The sequence below is a fragment of the Lupinus angustifolius genome, unplaced genomic scaffold, assembly GCF_001865875.1.
Source record: "Lupinus angustifolius cultivar Tanjil unplaced genomic scaffold, LupAngTanjil_v1.0 Scaffold_421, whole genome shotgun sequence".
Taxonomy (NCBI): Eukaryota; Viridiplantae; Streptophyta; class Magnoliopsida; order Fabales; family Fabaceae; genus Lupinus; species Lupinus angustifolius.
Window position 1 is genome coordinate 53,586 of NW_017727831.1, and position 21,253 is coordinate 74,838.

General features: G+C 38.0%; 1 protein-coding gene and 1 pseudogene across 1 annotated transcript; one reads left to right on the top strand and one right to left on the bottom strand.

The window, feature by feature from the left end:
• The first annotated feature begins 893 nt into the window (after positions 1 to 893).
• On the top strand, positions 894 to 3,577 carry LOC109341284 (annotated as a pseudogene).
• An 11,351-nt stretch (positions 3,578 to 14,928) lies between these two features.
• On the bottom strand, positions 14,929 to 15,375 carry LOC109341286 (uncharacterized protein K02A2.6-like). Its single transcript, XM_019579155.1, has one exon. The coding sequence runs from the start codon at positions 15,373 to 15,375 to the stop codon at positions 14,929 to 14,931; it is 447 nt and encodes a 148-aa protein (XP_019434700.1).
• Positions 15,376 to 21,253: the final 5,878 nt, after the last annotated feature.

A 21,253-nucleotide genomic window follows, 5' to 3' on the forward strand; every position in this document is an offset into this window, starting at 1 on the left:
TGTTGTTATATTTTTATTTGCCATACATAGTAACTTTCATTTCTAACTTATATTTTTTTTAAACTTAGATTATGAATCCAGACACACTAAATACAACGTCTAATGATCTAAAGTTTCTAGCATGTGGTCCATTAGACATTGCAAGAAGATTCACTGCTTATAATATTAATGGGTTCAAATTTCGAAACTTGGCTCGAGAAGAGGGAATGAGAATGCAAAAAGTGGTGTTTTATTAACCTCTAACACATCTTGTATTTCAAGTAGTGTTGATGGGAACATAAGGCAAGCAGACTTACCATATTATGGAAAGTTGGAAGATATCATTGAGCTTAACTATTATGGTCAGTTTAGGGTTATTCTTTTCAAATGTAGATGGGCAGATACTACACAAGATAAAGGGTATAAAAAGGACAATTGGAATTTTAATTGTGTTAACTTTGATAGATTAATTCATAATGGTGATCGTGAAGAACATGAACCTTACATAGAAGCATCTCAAGCATAAATGGTGTATTATGTAGATGATGTGGTCAATGAAGGATGAAGTGTTGATGTGCACCTAAAGCCGAGAGACTTATATGACATGGGAGAAGAAGAAGAATATGATGCATATGAAAATGAGCAATATCAAGAGCAAAACCTTGACCAATTTTGTACTTTAAATGATGAATATGTGCAATTGGCAACAAATCATGTAATTGATGATATAGTTTTGAAAACTTCACTCTTTCTTGAATACACTATATAGTTACTATCATACTTTCTCAGAGATAATTATTTTACATAGTTAATGCTATTGTTATTTCATTTCCTTTATGAAGTTACTTATTATGTCATATTATTATCTAATTGTTTTTATCTCATTTTCTATTTTTTCACATGTATACAAAGATATGCCAAAAGTGAAGCATTTTCAGAATCCATTGAAATCAACACATCAACACAATGTGTTGCATCTCCAATAGAAGATCCAACTCATTCTTCACCAACAATAAATCATACAGATCCTTCACCATCAGTTCAAGCCCTTTCACAAGCGACACATGACGCTGCACCACTAGTACATTCCTTACAAGCTCCTGATGTGTCAGCTCCGGAAGTCCCAGAAGAAGTTGAAACATTGACAGATCATGTTGGACGTGAGTGTACACATTATTGGGTTGTCGAGCCAATAGGTACAAGTGTTATGTTTACTTTGTATTTATAATAATAATAGACTTATTATTTATGCATCACATTTACTTCGTATTCGTTGTAGTGGGGTTAGTGACTGTTTAAAGCTCCAAAGTCTTTCAAATTAGTAACATTTACACATAGAATATAATCTAACTACTTGGTTTATTCTCAATATTTGTAGCATATATGTATTGCAATAAAAGGCATGAACTAATTGGTCCATAACAGAGGATGGGACCAAAGAAAGTGAAAGATATAATATATTTACATTCATATAGGTGTTCATTTTCAAGAGTTAACAATCTAATATCTCACCTGATATTCTATTTTATTGTTATAGACTCGGAAAGAGTTGTCAAGCAGATTAAGGTCAAAGTTAGAGAAGTGAATAACTTACCTATCGGGCTATGCATCATTGTGGATTTTGATGAGCAAGGTGCAGCCTATGGTATTGCGCAAGGCCTTCTTGCTGGATTTTTAGGAACTTTGACATCTGATTGCAAGTTATTTCCAATAGATTATGATAAGTGGTCTGATGGACGTAGTGGTATACCTTCTACTTATTTTAAAGAGTGCTTTGATACAATCATAAAGGTATAACAATTATACATGTATAAATTTTTATCTTAATATTATTTATGTTTATATGTAAAATTGATATTGACAAATTCATGTCACTTTTTGGAAGCCTCGCTTTTGTTTTAGGACTAGTGAACGCATTTCAAGACGATATTGAAAACTTAGTCTTGGGAGAAAATGGTGTGCAAGTAGGCAAAGATTATGAGATGATTTCTCTAATCCAGCAAAGACTAGAGATGAAATCATAAGAAATGTTCCAATTGGCATAGACAAAGATCAATGGAATCGTTTTGTTCACTATCGTTTGAGACCATCAATTATGGTATATAAATTGACATTACTTTGGTTATTTGAATTTTTCAATAGCTATTTATTTGATTACTGTGTGAATATGTAATTGTTTTTCCATAGGAACTTTGTAGGAAAAAATAAGAAATTCGAAAGAAGCTAGTAATTCCACATAATGGTGGTTCTAAGCCTAATTCAAGAAGAAGACGTGAGATGGTAGTGACATTATGATGTTACTTTTTATTAATTTAGACTTTGCACTTATTAATTTTTATTTATTTAGAAAAACTCAATTTTGAATTAAGTTTTCTATATTTAGATGGTGAATGGGAAGCCACCAGGTCGTGGAAACTTATACGTTGCCACTAATAAAAGGAAGGATGAAACATTTGTAAATGAAGCGGCAAGGAATGTAGCTGTAAGTTCAATCTATTAAGTAATCTTGTTTGCATGCAATGAATTTTAATCTTCAATTTGTTACAATTGATAATATTTTTGCATGCATGTAGGAACAAATTCAAGAGGCTTTGACTCAAACCAACATTGATGAATCTAAAGCTTCTCCTCATGATTCAGTTGGTAGAGTGATGGGACCAGATCACTCTGGGAGAGTGCTAACCATGGGCATGTGAGCAGTTCCTACGAACACATATAGGAATACTAGACTTCAAGTTTCTCATTTGAGCCACTCTTCATCATTTGTTGCTGCATCTTCATCTTCTAACAATTGGCGAGAGAGATACAACAATTTGGAATCAGCATTTAAGTCCTACATCATAATGAAAGAATGAGGGATTTCTGAAGAATTGGCTAACTTCTTTACACATGTATGTGCAAGTATCATTTTTATATTTAGTATTTTGTTTATTTGATTGATTTTCCTGATTTGAATATAATGAAAGTCGGTATATAAATAGGAGATAATATGTTGTTGCATTAGATTTCAAGAATCATTGGTATAAGGTCGAACCTCAAAGAATATGTTATTGTTGAAAGCTCATAATTGGAGAATCAACTTTCTCATACTTTTTGGTTTAGTTTTGAATCTCCTAAGAAGCTATATAAACTATTGTTCAATAATTTTTTTCTTAGGTTGCTTTACCTAGATTGTTTCTGTTATTTGATTTTCTATCTAACTTATAGCCCATATACATACACACAATAAAACAAAAAAAACTTCACTCTCCCCCTGAATAGAAGAAAGCTCATATTGCAGATATAACATATTGTCTTTGTTAATATTACTCAAGTGTGCATAATCATAGGACATGCAATATTATATGAACCAAATGTATATAATGATGGGGTAATTAACAATGTCTTTTTATTGTTCCAACTAAATGTTTTCATTTTATTATTTCAGGAAAATGATGATGCAAATATGTCTTATACACCTTTGGGTGCAAGAGGATCATCTGGAGCCAACAACATTTTGGATTTATGTTATGTATTTTGTTTTTAAAGTGTCATATGAGACTACTTTTACTTTTTTGAGATTTTATGTTGTATTTGGATTTATATTAAATGATAGATTATAACTCTTTCAATTATGTTACGCTACCTTGATTATTTCCAATAAAATTTTATTATTGTTAATAACATTTGTATTTAGTATTGTATACTTAAATAATAATTATAAATTAATGACATTAAAGTTGTGAAAATTATGAAATTAAACATTACATCTCAAATAGTGGAGGTTTTTAACCTCCATAAATAGTTGAGGTTTCTAACCTCCATAATAGTGCAGGTTAAAAACCCCTGCAAACAGTAATAAACCGCTACAAATATGTAGATACCATAGGTTTTTTGAAACCTCCGCAAAATGTTTCAAGCGGTCATAACTGTAGAGGTTTTTGAAACCTTCGCTAATTATATTGTGGAGGTTAAAAACCTCCACTAATCGCAAAAAAAACTCCACAAATACAAAATCTGTTGTAGTGTAGCTTTTCCTCATTCCAATCATGGAGAACACTGACTCTAATATGATTTAGCAATCTCAACAGCAATATGGTGATCAATCACATAATCCTACAAGCCCGTACTATCACCATCCAGGTGAATATCCGGGAATCATATTGGTATCACCATCATTAGATGGGAGCAATTATGATTATTGGTTCAGATCCATGAAGATGGTACTTCTTTCCAAAAAAACGTTTAAATTCGTGAATGGTGCCATAAAAATGCCAGAATAGGATGACCCAACCTTTGATGCATGGGAGATGTGCAACACTATGGTGATCTCTTGGATCACAAGGTCCCTCGCACAACACTTTTCTCAAAGCATTGTCTACTTTGACAATGCTCAACAACTTTGGGAGGATCTCAAAGAAAGATACTCAAAAGGAGATCACTTTAGGACGTTAAATGTTCTCCAAGAAATGCATTCCATGAGACAAGGGGACATGAGCATTTCTGAATAGTTCTTGAAAACCTTTAAGAGGTATAGGGAAACATAATATGTCATCTATTTCCTCAAAGGATTAAGTGACCACTATAGTACAATTAAATCCCAAATACTACTAATGGAGCCTTTACCACAAATAAAGGAGTCACTTTCTTTGGTTCTGTAGCAAGAAAGCCAATTTCAAGGTACAAGTTATCCTGACAGTAAGACATATGTGAGTAACATCACTTCAAGGAAAAACTGGAAGACCCTACCAAGCAATAACGTCAACAGATACAATTTTGAAAATAAAAGCAGAGATGGAAGATGACAAGGTAACAATCCTGTGATAAGCAACTCCAATAAGAGATATGGTGGACAGAACAACGACAAAGTGTGCACCTTTTGTGGAAGGGAAAGGCACACAATAGACACTTGCTACTTCAAGCATGGTTTCCCACCAAACTTCAAGTTCAAACCAAGGAGCAATGGAGCAGTGAATAGCATGACGGTGCAAGACCATGATGAAGGACCAAATAAGGGCATCCCACTCAATACTAATAGTCAAAGCTTCTTGGAGTGTTAATGGATCCTCTTCCGATGTATAGACCATATAATAAGGTTCATACTCTTTAACAGTCCTTGCTCTCTTACTTCTTCTAGGTTCTATTTCTAACCCATCGTTATTATCATTATTACTAATCATAGATATGTGGTGTGCCCCCACTATTCCTCAATTTAAAAGGGAATTCATTTCGTTGAAGTCTGCATCGTTAGACTCAATGATCACTTTCGCGTTAAGGTCATAAGTCATGTATGTCTTGATGTTTACAATATACCCAATGAATAAACATTCATAGGCTCTACTTGTGAGTTTAACTCTCTTAGGGTCTGGTATCCGAACATAAGCCAAACAACCGCAAGTTCTCAAATAAGACAAGTTTGGTTGTCTATTCTTAATAATTTCATATGGGGAAAATTTAACTTTAGCCTTGGGGACTCCATTTAGCACATAGCATACAGTTAATAAAATTTCACCCCACCATGAAGGTGTTGCACCAGAACTTAACATATAACTACAACTAATTCAGTTAAAGTTCTATTCTTTCTTTCAGCTTTACCATTCATTTCTGGTGAATATAGTGAATTTGTTTCATTAATAATGCTATTTAATTTATAAAAACCATTAAACATGTTAGAGTCATACTCAATGTCTCTATCGCTTCTGAGTTTCTTTATTTTCTTGTTGAGTTGATTTTCAACATTTAATTTAAATATACCATTAGTAGTGTACCCTTTCCCAACAAATACCCCATTCTTAGTAAGAGTTTACAAGTCTGTTCCTAAGATTTGGGTAAAACCAACCTTATTAAGAAAAAAACCAGAAGTCAGATTCTTCATCATCTCTGATGTGTGCATCACATCTTTGAGAATCAGAATCTTCCCAGATGTAAACTTCAGCTTCACATCACTAGTTCCAGCAACAATAGTGATGTGGAAGTTACCCAATAGCACCTTCTTGTCATCAACATATGTGTATGTTTTGGATATAGCACATGCATAGTAGACATGGTAGGATGCGCCAGTATCTACCCACCACCCATCAGTTCCTCCAACCATAGTGACCTCAGATAATACAGCCACAAATGCCTCATGAACCATGTTGGCCTGTGGAATTTATGCTAGGAGGCTCCAATACCACACTTGAGAATTTATTCTTAGTGTTATTGTTGGAAACAATCAGCACCTCTTCTCTCTGATCTTGCTTACGAGCCTCTTCTTCAATAAGAAGACGAGTAATCAGAGATTCCAAAGAGATTTCTTTAGTATTATGCCTTAGAAGGTTTTTGAAGTCCTTCCAGCTATGAGGCAGATTGTCAATTATGACGGCCACTTGGAATTGCTCATCTAGAGACATACCCTCATAAATGATCTCATGAGCAATTTTCTGTATCTCGTGGTATTGAGACTCTACTGATTTATAATCAGTCATTTGATACTTGAGGTAGCGGCTAACAACATACTTTTTGGTCCCAGCTTCCTTGGTATCATATTTATTTTCAAGTGCATACCAAGTTAATTTGGTAGACTTGTATGGGATGTAGTAATCATAGAGATCATTAGACAACCCATTCATAATGAAGTTCTTACATAAGTAATCACTTTCATTCCAGAGAACTATTTCAATAAACAAGCCTTTGAGATTGTACATATGGATATATGGGGACCACTTGGTGTTCCCTCAATACATGAACATATATATTTCTTAACTGTGGTAGATGATGACACAAGACATACCTGGATATACCTTATGAGTTCTAAGGCTGAAACTAGAAAAGTAGTTTAAGATTTTGGTAAACTTGTGTATGTTCAATATAACCTTGCCATCAAAATGATTAGAATTGATAATAGGACTGAATTTTCTATCCCAACCTATAAACTCATGAAGGCATAGTACATCAAACCTCTTGCGTAGAAACTCCACAATAAAATTTTGTTGTAGAAAAAAAGCATAGACATATCTTGAATGTTGCTAGGTCTTTACTATTCCATTCATTTCTTTCAAAAGGATTCTAGGGTTATGTTATCAACCATGACATCTATCTTATTAACAGGTTGTCAAATAAGGTTCTTGGCATTTAATCCCCTTTAGAAATTTTAACCCGGTAATAGTTAGACCTACACAACCTTAAAGTCTTTGGGAGTATTTGTTATGCTTCCACCCTGACTCACAACAGAACCAAGCTTGACCCTCGAGCTAGAAAATCTTTATTCCTTGGTTACAAACAAGGGACAAAGGGCTTTATCCTTCTTGATATTAATACTAGAGAGATATACATCTCTAGGAATGTGGTGTTCTATGAACACATCTTCCCTTATAAACCTATCCTCATCAACACAAACTTAGAACCATGCACTTTAGATTACAACTCTTTTCTCCAATATGATAATCTCCCACCTACTGAAGCCAACAATAACCAAACCACTCCCATCCAAACCATTGAACAAAATTCTAACAGTACTTACACAAATAACGCACACAATTCTCAAACTCATATTCACATTTCTCCTCAACCAAGAAGGTCTCAAAGAACCACTCACCTGCCCACTTATCTTAAGGACTTCCACTCAACCTTTTAACATCCTCACATATTGCTTCTGTTACAAGTTTTAAACATCATCTTCACCAAGTCTTGTTTTACTCCTCTGTTACTGATGATCATCTTCATCATTGCCTTTCTATAACCACTAACGATGAACCTAAAACTTATCAGGAGACAATTAAATCCAATGATTGGATTCATGCCATGAAGGATGAGATTTTAGCTCTTCAACAAAACAATACTTGGACCCTAATGCCCCTCCCTATAAAAGGGTTATTTAGTGCAAATGGGTTTATAAACTGAAATACAATTATGATGGCAGCACAGAAAGACATAAGACTATATTAGTAGCCAATGGTTTTATGCAAACAGAGGGTTTGAGTTATCTTGATACCTTTTCCCATGTTGTTAAAATTACCATTGTTAGGTTATTACTTAATGTTCTTTGTATTGGGAGGGAGTGGTCGATGACGGATGAAGAATGGTCATTGTTGGATGAAGAATAGTCGATGTTGGATGAAGATTGGTCGGTGTTGGATGAAGAATGGTTGGTGATGGATGCCCGATAGAAGGCGAGAGGTCAGAGACCTTAATCGGAGTAACGTCTAGACCCATCGGGTGAGGTAACTGAAAAGGTTCTCCAACGATCAAGTCAATAGTGTGTTCTAGAAAGATAAGAGAGTACATAAGAGAGAATTTAAAGTAAGTAGCAATAAGTGTAGCAATAAATGAGAGAATGAGAATTGAATTATACTCCATGTGTGGTCTTCCTATTTATAGAGTTTAGGAAATGCTGAGATGGCATCTGACCATTGGCCAGCATCTAATGGGTACAATAGAGATACTCTGGTCATCCTTGCTTGTCCTATAGATATGCTCTTGTCAAATTGTCGGGGGCAGGCAGAATGTGCAGGCAGCATGGAAGGTGGATTGTTAGTTGACATTGAAGGTGAGTCAACAGTACATTAATGGCAGTGTCAGAGGTGCATTAAATAGCCGTTCAGAGACATTAATATTGTGCTAGCAGCATTTATGGCATCTGTCAGAAGGGGGGCCATTTGAGGTGGGTAATGGGAGATGAGGAATATTGCACTAAATACTTGGGGCGGATGGAGGATTGCCCAGATGTAACCAGGGTAGAACAATTGCCCCAAGTCTATCATATTGGTTGAGAATGGACCGGGCTGGTAGACTCAGGCTATTATGACCTAGTCTAGCCGGACATATATAGGTATAGGGGTAGGTCATGATGATTATTTGCTTCTAGGTTGACACGTGGAAGATCGGTAGTATCCTTTCTGATGACCTCGAGTGTCCAACTGACGTGTGTGCTCATTACGGTTCTTCTTCCTCATTTGTTGAGCCACTGTAGGATTGTCCTTGAGAGTTTTTGTATGTGTGTGATCGGTGGTGATGTTGGGCCTCGAGTATGGCCTGGTCCCAACCCTTCTCCTATAAATAGGGGTCGTTCTTCTTCATTCTTCTTCACTTGTCTTTTTCGGATAAACTGTCTCCTATCGAATACGTTCATTGTCTAACACCAACCATCGTTCTTCTTTCCAGAATCTTCCATTTTCACTAACTCGGTAATCTCTTTTTCCCTTCTATTTTTTGGAATAACTGCAATCGGTAATAGCGATGTTAGGCGGGGAATCAGATCCTGATTATGTGGAGATCATGCCCGGACCTCCACCTTTTTTTTATGCCGCTCATCGTCGCCACCAATGAACTCGACACCTTTTTTCCTCGGGCAATGGCGTTTCCTGCGGAGGTGACCCGACCATTTATCCCTATTGGTCTTGTTGCACGACTTGAGAAGAAGAAACGTGGGTAGTGGGGTTGCCTTGGTGGACCGGGCGGCTTTCTCAGAGAAGTGACGTCTAGTCTTGGATAATATGTCCAGCTCGGACTCTAACACTTCTTTTGATGACAGGTCTATCATGGGGTGGAACTTCACCGATCGCGCCGATCAATTCATTACCCCAGAGAGTATGGCAGGCTCGGACGGCCACTACTAGTGGGTTAATCAAGAAGTTAGGGGGATCCCATCTTGTTTCCCCCGGATGTGTGCCCAGCTGTGGACGTGTTGACGCGTCCGGCCAACGACACCCAATGGTATCCTCCCACTGCTCAGGAACAAGTTTGTCGTGATATCCTCTTGGTGACTTAGAACTGGTGGAGCTTTTACATGTATGAACATGTTTGTCGGTGGATAGGGTTGAAGATCCCCTTTGAAGGATGGTATACGGAGGTAACACATCCCAACTCTTGGGGATTTATTAGGGCCATCAAGCTTTTGTTTGGGCTCATGGAACGGCCTTGCATGCTCCGGCTATTTTTTTGGATGTTCCCGATGACTCAGTTCCAATAAGGGCGAGGCACGGGCTGGACACCACGGGTGGACAACTCTTTAATCTCGGAATAGGTGGGCTTTATTCCTTCACTTTGAGGGTTCTGTGAAGAACTGAACACATCCCGCTTTTCCCTTTCTCTTGGAATGGGGGAATTCATCAAAGGTCTAGCGACTCATTTGGTTTCTCATATGATCAGTTGGATGATCAAGAGAAAAGGACTACGGATGAGATGTTGGCTTGGGTTGAAGAAGGGAGATCAATCCCTTGCTATAGCTTGTTCAAGGCGACCATATTTTTGAAAAAGCAGTCGGTATGCATCCGGCTATATATATCTTTGCATGTAGTTTATAACACCTATCTAACATGTCTTTGTTCATTTCTTTCAGCAGCGACCACGGGATCAAGCTGACCAAAGCAGGCTTCTGAAGCGGGCGGCCACAAAAAGGAGGGACGCGGAAAGTAGAAAACGACCCAGACATATTTTACCAACTCGGGATGAGGGTCCGCCATCCACTCCCCGAGGGAAAGGTGGTCAGTTCGGTGGTTCGAAGGAAACCACTATAAACCGGCCAATTCCCATCACAGTTGTGCCCCCCCAAATCTTCTTTCGATCAATCAATTGACCTGACTGTTGAGCCCACCACCCCTTCCGAAGTGGCTTTAGTGGAGGGCATCCGTCCGGAGAGGCAAAGGTTGGACAAATCTTCAGGTAAGGGTAAATTTTCCCCTCTCCATCTCAAGACAACTTACCACATCCATAAAGTCGTCGACGGGGGCTTAGTAAACCCGATAGTGAAGGATGTCATAGATGGGGTCCCTTTGGTGGATCTATTGCAGAGGACCCAGGAGGCGGGCCCCTAATGGCTTCAGTTGCCAAATACCTCGAAGGTGAGGGGTTGCTCGCCATCCAGGTTGGTGAAGATGCTCTGGCCAATCTTCAAGAACTTCATTCAGGTGAGCTGTTGGAATAATTTTCAATGTCGGTATAATGGTATGAATTTAGCAAATTAACACAAGTGATGATGAGTGATATTTATTTTCATTTTCCTTTGTTAACCAAACTACTTCCTTATGGAAGGTTGGTAAAGAATAAATAAATGAAGCAATAAATGGTTAGTTGTAGAATTTAAATGACAAAAAATAAATGTTAGTTGCAGAAAGTAAATGACTGAAAAATAAAATTTAATAGTTAGATCACTCATTATAACTGTGTATTTTTCATTTTCACAAAGGTACAATTTATGAATTAAATTGCACTTTGATTCAAGGTTTCTTTTTTTGTCAACAAATAAAATTTATAAGTTAACCCTTTAATATTTTATATTTACATCTCTTTCAAGATTCAATTGTAGTATAGTATAGGATTATGTCGAACCACAAGGAATTTCCTAATAGAATATTATTATAAATATTTTAAATTACTAAGTTATGTGTTATACTTTCGGTTGATTCCATACACCATTTCTAAATCCTTCATCTAGTGTCCTAGAATGATAATATGATTTTCAAACCTTATGTAATAGACTATATAATATTTAAGTGTCACTCGTCAGAGTAGGTTGTCACTCGTCAGAGTAGGTTGTCACATCCTACTTCAGGCTCCATTAACATTATTTAGCCGTGACATTAAGTTGCTTAAAATATATACTTGATGTGGCAAGTGAACTAAGGTGTAGGTTATACTTTTTAGTTCACTTGTCAACTCTTTCAAAATAAGCATTTTTGGATCTTTAAATCAAGTTTTAGGCGATCAAGCTAAAACCGCATTCAGAACTTCATAAAGAATCAAAACTTAACCAAAAGTAATAACTTGAATGAATTGATTTCAAAAAATGATACAATTAAAGAGAAGAAATAACATTACACCATAATCCAAATCAATATGTAGGAGCATGAGCCATCTATCCAAGGATGAGATGCTTTTGGACCCAAATGACATTACAAAATTACGTTTTTGTATCACATTTGCCATCTTCTTTCTCCTCTAGAAGTCTAGGTAAAAATTACAGTAAATTACCTAGATCAAGCTTAGAACCGAGACTAGAATTTCTAGGGAGAAGAAGTGAAAAAGAAGAATGAAGATTGAATGTGAAAATGCAAGTGGAAGAATGGAATCAAGTGTAATTTGAAGTGTTGAATGGGGGCTTATTTATAGGCAACCCGGGCACCGCTTAGCTCACCTTCTTGTACACGCTAGGCACACTAAACTCTTCAGCATGGGTTTGGTCCATGACCAAGCACCTTAGTCATTTGCTTGTTGTTGACTCACCAAGGCTAGTTGTGAGCTACTTGTCTAGGCTATTGTGAGCTACTTGCCTAGGCTATTGTGAGCTACTCTGAAAAGTGCTCAGGAGCCTTTTCAAATGAGGACATGCATGATGTAAAGGTTGCTTGGTGGCTAAGTCAATTTGACCCCTTGCTGGGTCCAGCCGGCATGGCTGCTTATGTGGCCACGCTGAGCTGCATGCTTGAGCAGCTTGTCCTACTCTTTCCAGGTGTGTGGTTCCAGCTGGGCGGTCCCAAGGTGCATGATGAGTTGCATGCTTTAGTAGGTTGGCTTGTGTCAGGCTTGAGTTTGACCGTGTAAAGCTTGTGCCTAGCCGAGCCAAGTTGGTGACAAGTCAACTGGGCGGTAGTGAATGTCCACGTCAGGCTGCTTAGTGAGCAGCTTCATGTGTGCATCAAAATGGCTTATGTGGACACCTCCTTGCTTGACTATATTTTCTTGATTCTTTTTCTTCTCTTCATTTTTCCAAGAAACTTCACACAAAGATTTGAAAAAAGAGGTGGACAAAATATATAATCAAAATATGACAATTTATCTAAAACGTGTTGAATTAAGTTGGTTTTGCATGACTTGCATAGGATAAATGACATGATAAGTGTATGTAAATTAGGTATTTTTGGCACTTATCATGAGCTCCATGAATTAAAGGAGAATCATGCCGAAATTGTGAAGAATTTGGAGGCCCATAATCACTCTGTCGATGAGCAAAATCTCTATGGTGTCCCTTCAGCTGAAGGATACCCGGGAGGCTGTGATGTTGGCCAAGGTGGATCTGAGCGTCACTCAAAGGGAGGCGACCTCTCTTGCTGACTGCCTTCAATGGGGTATAGATGAAAGGCTCCAGCTCTGGGACAAGTTGAAGACCTTGGAGGCTGAAAACGCTTGGGTGTATAAGGAGATTGAGGACCTTAAGGTTGCCTATCTGAGACTGGAATATGATGTTGATGGGGCGGCTAACGTCGGCTGGGATAATGCCTTTTCCCAAGTTGGCTTGGTTTTCCCTTATGCTGACTGGTCTTGGACGAGAATCGATGATCGATGCTCGGGTCACTCCCAAGGGCGAACTCATTGTGGACGAGGATGAAGGTGTTGTGGTCCTCCCGATCCTGACCAGAGATGGTGAGGGAGATTAGGCTTAGGCTTTGTTTATTTTTCCTTTTCTTGTATTTTGTATCCCCCCTTTTTCATCAATGAAATTTTTCGATTAGCTCATCTATTGTTTATATTACTAGTCAATCAATCGATTAATTAATCAGTCGTATTTTCACACTTGTTTTGAACTTTGATGATGAAGTGGTAATTGGTCGGGTAGGTTCTAATTCCTTCAATGTGGTGATTGACTGGATATCCATTAATGAGTTTTAAATGTGAATGTACACTGATCGCTAAATAATCATCTGGAAGTTAGGCGATGAACTTGAATTCAGTGGTTATCCGGATTTCCATTCATGGACTTGAATGAGAATATTGAATAATTATTAAGTAATAACTACCCGAAATTCTTTAGTAAATGAAGCAGAACGTTTTTAATGATCAGGTCGTACTGAAGATTAGACTGACGTTAGAGGGGGTTGGCCAATGCCTCTGAGAGGCATATTGTTGAGGACCAAGAGGACTTGGTCCTGGCTTGGGTTTGTACATTGAACCGCCATCAGAGGGGACTGGCCCACACATTTGAGGGATAAATTGTTGGCAACCAATAGGACTTGATCCTGGCTTAGGTTTGTAGATTGAACCATCATCAAAGGTAGACTGGCCCGCGCCTCTGAGGGGCATATTATTGGCGACCAAGAGGACTTGGTCCTGGCTTGGGTTTGTAGATTGAACCGCCGTTAGAGGGGGATTGGCCCATGCCTCTAAGAGGCATATTGTTGGAGACTAAGAGGACTTGGTCTTGGCTTGGGTTTGTAGATTAAACCGTTGTCTGAGGGGGACTAGTCCACACCTTTGTAGCCCGCACCTTTGTAGCCTGCACCTCTATTGGGTTTGTAGATTGAACTGTCGTTAGAGGGGGATTGGCGTGCGCCTCTGAGGGGCATATTGTTGACGACCAAGAAGACTTGGTCCTGGATTGGGTTTGTAAATTGAACCACCGTCAGAGGGGGATTGGCCCACGCCTCTGAGGGGCATATTGTTGGAGACCAAGAGGACTTGGTCTTGGCTTGGATTTTTAGATTAAACTGTCGTCAAAGGGGGTACTGTCCCATGCCTCTGAGGGGCATATTATTGGCGACAAGAGGACTTGGTCCTGGCATGTGTTTGTAGATTGATTCGCCATCAGATGGGGACTGGTCCATGCCTCTGAGAGGCATATTGTTGGCGACCATCTATGGCCTGTAAAAAACATCTGAATAATACATCGTTAACATATAAGTCGGATTTGATTACATCATTTGATCATCCTTTCCTGCCATGTCTTCAAGTTTGTAGGCCCCTTTTTCAGTTTTGCTAGTTACTTGGTAGGGCCCTTCCCAAATAGGTGCTAGCTTGTCTTTGGTTTTGCCGACATCAGCCATCTTGAGTACTAAATTGCCTGCTTCGAGGCCTCGTGGTACTACAGTTGTGTTATACTTCTCAATTGTCCTTCTCTTGATGGTGATTTCCCTAATTCTAGCTCAATCTTTCTTCTCTTTTATCCAATCCAAGTTGTGTCTTAAGATAGTTGAGTTGGCGGCTTCATCGAAGTGTGTTGTTTGTCAGGTGGGCTCACTGATCTCTACCGGGACCATGGCTTCGGCCCCATAAGTGAGGTTAAAAGGTGATTCCCCGGTGGTGTTGTGAGGAGTTGTGCAGTAAGCCCAGAGGACATGATGTAACTGTTCCGGCAATGCTCCATTGGCTTCTTGCAAAAAAATTTCCTTGCAGGAGGACCGTGTTAGCTGCTTCTACTTGACCATTGGTTTGGGGGTGTTCAACTGAAGTGAAGTGTTGCTTGATGTGAAGGCTTGACAATAGTTCCCCAAACTTCTGGTCAGAAAATTGAGTCCCATTATCATTGACAATCGTGGTCGGTATCTCGATCTGCGTTATAATGTTTCTCCAAGTGAATTTACGGATGTTGGTCGTCGTGATACTGGATAAGGGCTCAGCCTCGATCCACTTAGTGAAGTAATCTATTGCTACTATTAGGAACTTAAGTTGTCCGGCGGCTGGTGGAATGGTCCCAGGAAGTCCATACCCCATATGAAAAATGGCCATGGGGTCATTATGGTTGTCAGCTCTTCGGGTGGGGCCTTGTGAAGATCAACAAACAACTAGTAGGGTATGCATTTCTTGGTTAGCTCAGAGGCATCTTTTTCTATGGTCGGCCAATAATACCCTGCCTAGATTACTTTCTTAGTTAATGATGTCGCACTAAGATGATGACCACAACTTCCCACTTGGATTTATTGGAGGACGTAGTGAGCCCTATCGAGACCGAGTTATTTAAGCATTAGAGTAGAAAAGCCTTGGCAATACAAAAAACCTTGTACTATTATGAACCATGAACTATGCTTGAGGAACCTTTGTCTTTCTTTCTGGTCAACCAGCAAGTTGTTGTTGAGTAAGTATCTAATGATTAGACCGATCCAGTCATCTGGGACCTGCATCTTCTCGACCGCCATGACATTGGGTAGCAGGACTATTCCTTGAACCATCGATCTGCTACTACCCGGACTCTTTATGCTTCCCAATTTAGATAAATATTCGCCTGGACATTCTATTCCCTTTGGACATGTTGGATGGAGGCTGCCTCGAACTTGCCCAATTTTTCACAAACCAGAGCTAGCTGGATGAATGATCTCCTCGTCTATTGAAATCTCATAATTTGATGTACGGTATGAGCCTAGAACGACTATCAAGAGTCAGGTCATGTCCGACTTTGTTGCCGAGCTGATCGCACAACCTAGTAAATCTAAACTAATATGGACAATCTAAGTCGATAGTTCATCCAATCCTCGGGGCAGTGAAGCAGGGATCTTGTTAGATAATGGTCAAAGGGTGACCATTGAGCATTCACTCACCTTCACTTTTCCTACGTCAAACAACTAGGCCGAGTATGAAGCATGCATTGATGGTTAGTAGTTGACCAAGGAAATCGGAGCAGAAAAGGTTTCCATATGCATTGATTCCTATCTGGCCGTCTCTTAGATTACGGGTGTCTACCAAACAAAAGATGTGTTGCTCGGGATTGAAAATACTCTTGTAGCCATCTTGTTGCCACCAAGAGGACATAGGTGACCTTTTCCAATTTCTGGTACCTAAGCTCTGGGCTATATGAAATGCTCAAACTGGTTTAGCTCCTCTTGTATGGCTATTCCCCAGTGTTCATCCTCTATGGCTTCATTTATGGTCTTAGGCTCGACTTGAGACAAAAATGCTACAAAGTTACAAAAGTTTCGCAGAGAGTTATGGGTTACCACTCTCATTGAGATGTCGCCTATAACCTTGTCAGGCGGATGGTCTTTCTTTGTCTTCCACACCATTGGCATTTCTTGATGATCTAAGCTTCTTTCCTGGTCATCATGAATCAATTTCTATGTTCTTTGTGTATGCATTTTTCAGGGCACCTGAAACATCATCACATAAAATCTTCCGCTTCTCTTTTGGAGAAGATTCATCAAATTTTACATGGACAAACTCTTCAACATGCATAGTATATTTATTAAAGACTTGATATGCTTTACTATGAACAGAGTACCCCAAAAATATTCCCTCGTTAGCTTTCGAATCAAATTTTCCTAACAATCTTTTACTATTGTTCAATATGAAGCATTTACATCCAAAAGCAAGCAAGTGTGAGATATTAGGTTTTCGGCCTTTTAGTAATTCATACGGTGTTTTTAAGAGTGTAGGCTTCAGTAGTACTCAATTTATTACATAGCAAGTAGTATGCACTACATTGGCCCAAAAGTACTTAGGAACGTTATTTTCATTTAGCTACTTCCTCTAATACTCGAGTTTTCCTCTCAACAACTCCATTTTGTTGAGGGATTCAAGGAGCCGAATACTTATGTAGGATCCCACGTTTCTTGCAAAAATTGTAAAATAGGTGGTTTTCAATTTCTCCACCATGATCGCTGTGAATATAAACTATCTTGTGATCAAATTGGTTTTATAGCTGTTTGGCTAGATTTTTAAAAGACTTAAAAACATCACTTTTCAGAGCTAGAAACAAAGTCCATGTATATCTAGAGAAATCATCAACAATTACTAACGCATAATAGCTACCACCAAAGCTCATTTGATGGTCCAAACAAATCCATATGGAGTAACTCCAAAGGTTTTATTGTGGTTATCACATTTTTTGACGAAAATGAACTCTTCACTTGTTTACACTTTTGACAAGTGTCACAAGAGTCTTTGATTTGAAATCAAGCTTTGGTAGTCCTACAACAAATTCATGTGATGATAACTTAGCTAGATGTTTTAAATGGACATGTGTTACTCGTCTGTGCCATAGCTAGATGTTACTCTCTTTAATGATAAAACATTTTGAAAACAGAGTGGTGACATCATCCAATCAATCATATCGGTGTTGTTTATTCGCTTCCCTACAAACCTAACATTATTATTTACCCCGTCATGAATGATGCAACAGTTTGAGTCAAGGATACCTTATTAGGTTATGCTCTAGTCCTTCAACATACATCATGTTCTCAATTATGGGTTGTGATGCATTTCCAATTCTTCTGATAATTCTTGTTGAGGAAGAATACTAGTATTCATACTACTATTCTATTGTTGTCTCCATAAGTGATATAACCTTTACCGTTGAGTGAGAGATCCAGGAACTTTGGTCTGTCACCCATCATATGCCTCGAACATCCACTGTCCAAGTACTAGTATTGCCCTTGAGTCTGAAGGCATACCTGGAAAAACAATTTACTTGCCTTGTTTAGGTACCCAAGTTATATTGGGTCCTTTCTTGTTAATAATCAAAGAGTCTTGCTCTTTTTGCATCCATACACATTTGCCACTCGGCACTCCATATTTTCTAATGTGGCATGATATAGATGTAAGGCCATATTTACCACAATAAAAACAAGTAGGCATGTTATGATTAGACCTATTATGCATGTCAACTACTTGCCTTCTATATGGTTTTCTCTTATTCTTTAGTTTATAGCCTATACCTCCATGATTACCTACACTTCTATATGCAACAAGTAGGTTGTTCAGATTATAACTACAACATGTGAACTTTGCTAATTTATCCTTTAAATCATAAATTTCAGCATTCAAAACATCGCATTTATCATATATAGGAGTCTCAATTAATTTAGTGGCGCAACTACATGAGGCAGAAGAGTAAATAAGATCTAGAGTCTCATTTTCTAGTTTTAATTCATTCAACTCTTCTTGCATTTTAATTATTTTACTTTCATGCAACATAATGACTCATTTCCTATCAATATTTACTTTTGCTAGTTTCTTGAGCTCCTCATGTAACTCAACAAATGCACTATACAATTCATCGTAAGTAGGAGACTCATCAGAACACGAAGAAGAGTCAGAATAGTGTACTTCACTCATGTCACCCGGATCGCTTGTGCTGCCAATTTCTTGAGTATTTGCCATTAGCACAATTTGGCGGTCTTCTCTTCATTGGATGTGGTACTTGTTGTTTCGTCCTTTGGTACATCCCATACTATGTAGGACTGCTTGGATTTAAAGTCTCGGGAGTTGCTCTTATCATGTTCAACCTTCTTGAGATGACTTATGCATTGGTATTTCATATGGCTCGATTTGCCACACTCATGTAAAATGAGACGATCTTTGGGAGCTTTGCCTCTTCTGGTTGAATCACTCGCCTCTTTCTTTTGAAAGCACTTGAGCTCTCCTTTCTTCTTGAGAAATTTTCCAAATTTTCTAACTAGGAGAGTTAAGGTTTCATCAACCAATTCAGACTCAAAATCTTCATCATCTTTCTCTTCTTATTGTTGTGATGATGTAGCTTTAGAGAGATTCCTTTTTTTATTTTGGTCTGAATCTTAATGCATTGTTAAGCATCCTAACTCCATTTCGTGCTCTTGGAGTTTTCCAAAGAGAGTTGCTAGAGGCATTGTGTCTAAGTCTTTCGACTCCATTATTGCTATTACCTTGGGCTATCATTTCCTATCAACACAACACAACGCTTTGTTAGTAAGTTTACCAATAGCAAAATTGTTATCTAAAGAAATTAAATGATTAACAATATGAGTGAATCTTTTCTGCATTTCATTAATCGATTTATTTGGAATCATACGAAACAACTCATATTCATGTGTTAACACATTCAATCTTGTGCGCTTAACCTCACTTGTGCCTTTGTGGGTTACTTTCAAAGTATCCCATATATCTTTTGCATTTAGGCACTATGAGACCCGAAAGAATTCATCGTATGATAAGACAGAGGTTATTATGTTCTATGCCTTGAGATTGTGCTGGACTTTACGCTTCTCTTCGTTAGTCCATAATCCCTTTGGTTTTTCTTTGGGCTCACCATCCACCAAGTGTAGTGGAGTAAAAGGCCCATTCACAACGGAGTCCAAAATCTCCATGTTGATTGCCTCAATAAAGATTCGCATGCGCACCTTCCACTAGGCGTACCCCTCGCCACTGAAAATCGGAGAGCGATTGATGGATGCGCCATCACCGTTGAAGGGGTTAGTGGAACCCATAGTGATTAATCCCTAAGATTAACGAATTAAGCGGCTAAGTTAGCACCTTTGTACTAGCTCTAATACCACTTGTTGGGCACCAGTGAGGTAAGAACACACCTAGAGAGAGGGTGAATAGGTGTAGCGGATCACTAATCCCACTTTTCCAATTTTAGCGCAGAATATAAAGTTGATGCAGTTAATCAATTATCAACATGGTTAATTGGTTATCAACATGGTTAATCAATTAAAGACAGATATGTTAATCGATTATGGTTAGCTCATTAATCGATTATACTAGTTGTTTACTCTTTCAAAAATAGACATTTCTTGCTTTGGAAATAGCAATGAATCATGATCTTTACTATCCTAATATTGATTTGTGATTATTAACAGATTAACAGTAGTTACCAATTAATCACAAAATGCAAATAAACTCAGAAAGCAAGTCAAGACAGAAACGTAACGAGATAGGGAAAGAGAAAATGTGCTCGATGATTTTTATCCTGATTCATTTGCGGGTTCACTTGCAAACTATATCCATGCCTCCCAGTTGATCTGGGAGATTTTCTTCACTATCAGAAATGTATATTCAATTAAAATCACACTTCCAATAACCCTTGACAGAAACTTCCTTCTTGAATTTGTTGAGCCACCAAACTCAGTTTGACCACTATCAACGCCTACTTGGATACCATACAGTTTGCACAATTTGGCCCTGACCGAAGACTATTGCTCGATTCAAGACTCTCTACCTTGCAAAGACAATCGATTCTCAACTTGTGATGATATCACACATCATGAGAATTATCCTCAAATAACAGAAAAATTGTCGAGTTACTTTATACACAAAATTGTGCGGATATAGACTCTGAATTCGGCTCTATAATCCTTGAAAAAAGTTCTCTCAAACAGCCCTAAAAACTAAATGTGGAAACCATGCAAGGTTTTTCAACTGAATGAAAAATGTCTAGCACATTGGAAAAGACTATCTCTCTTTTTTCTCTTGTAAATGCATGGAAGAAAAACTTTTTCTTAAGATCAATAAGATAGCATTGATACTTAAGCACTATGAATCTTTTTGTTTTTCTTTCTTTCTGTTATTTTTCATTGTTTATTGAAAGTACAAAACTTCTCTTTTAAAACTGATTTATTATGTTTCAAATAACAGTTTTTGTTCATAACTGATTGCTACTGACATTAATTGATTATAACGCATGTTAATTGATTAACGTGTTTCTTGCAAACAGTTTTTCAGTTATGGCTTAATCGATTAATAACTTGCTTAATTCGTTAAAAAATAGAAATCCTGGGAAGTTAGCTATTGTAACTCCATTTAATCGATTATATCTTTCTTTAATCGATTAATGGATTTCAACAAGACTTAATCAATTATCAAATGAGTTAATCGATTAATATTGTTTGAAAATAGTTTGTCATAACTATATGGTAAA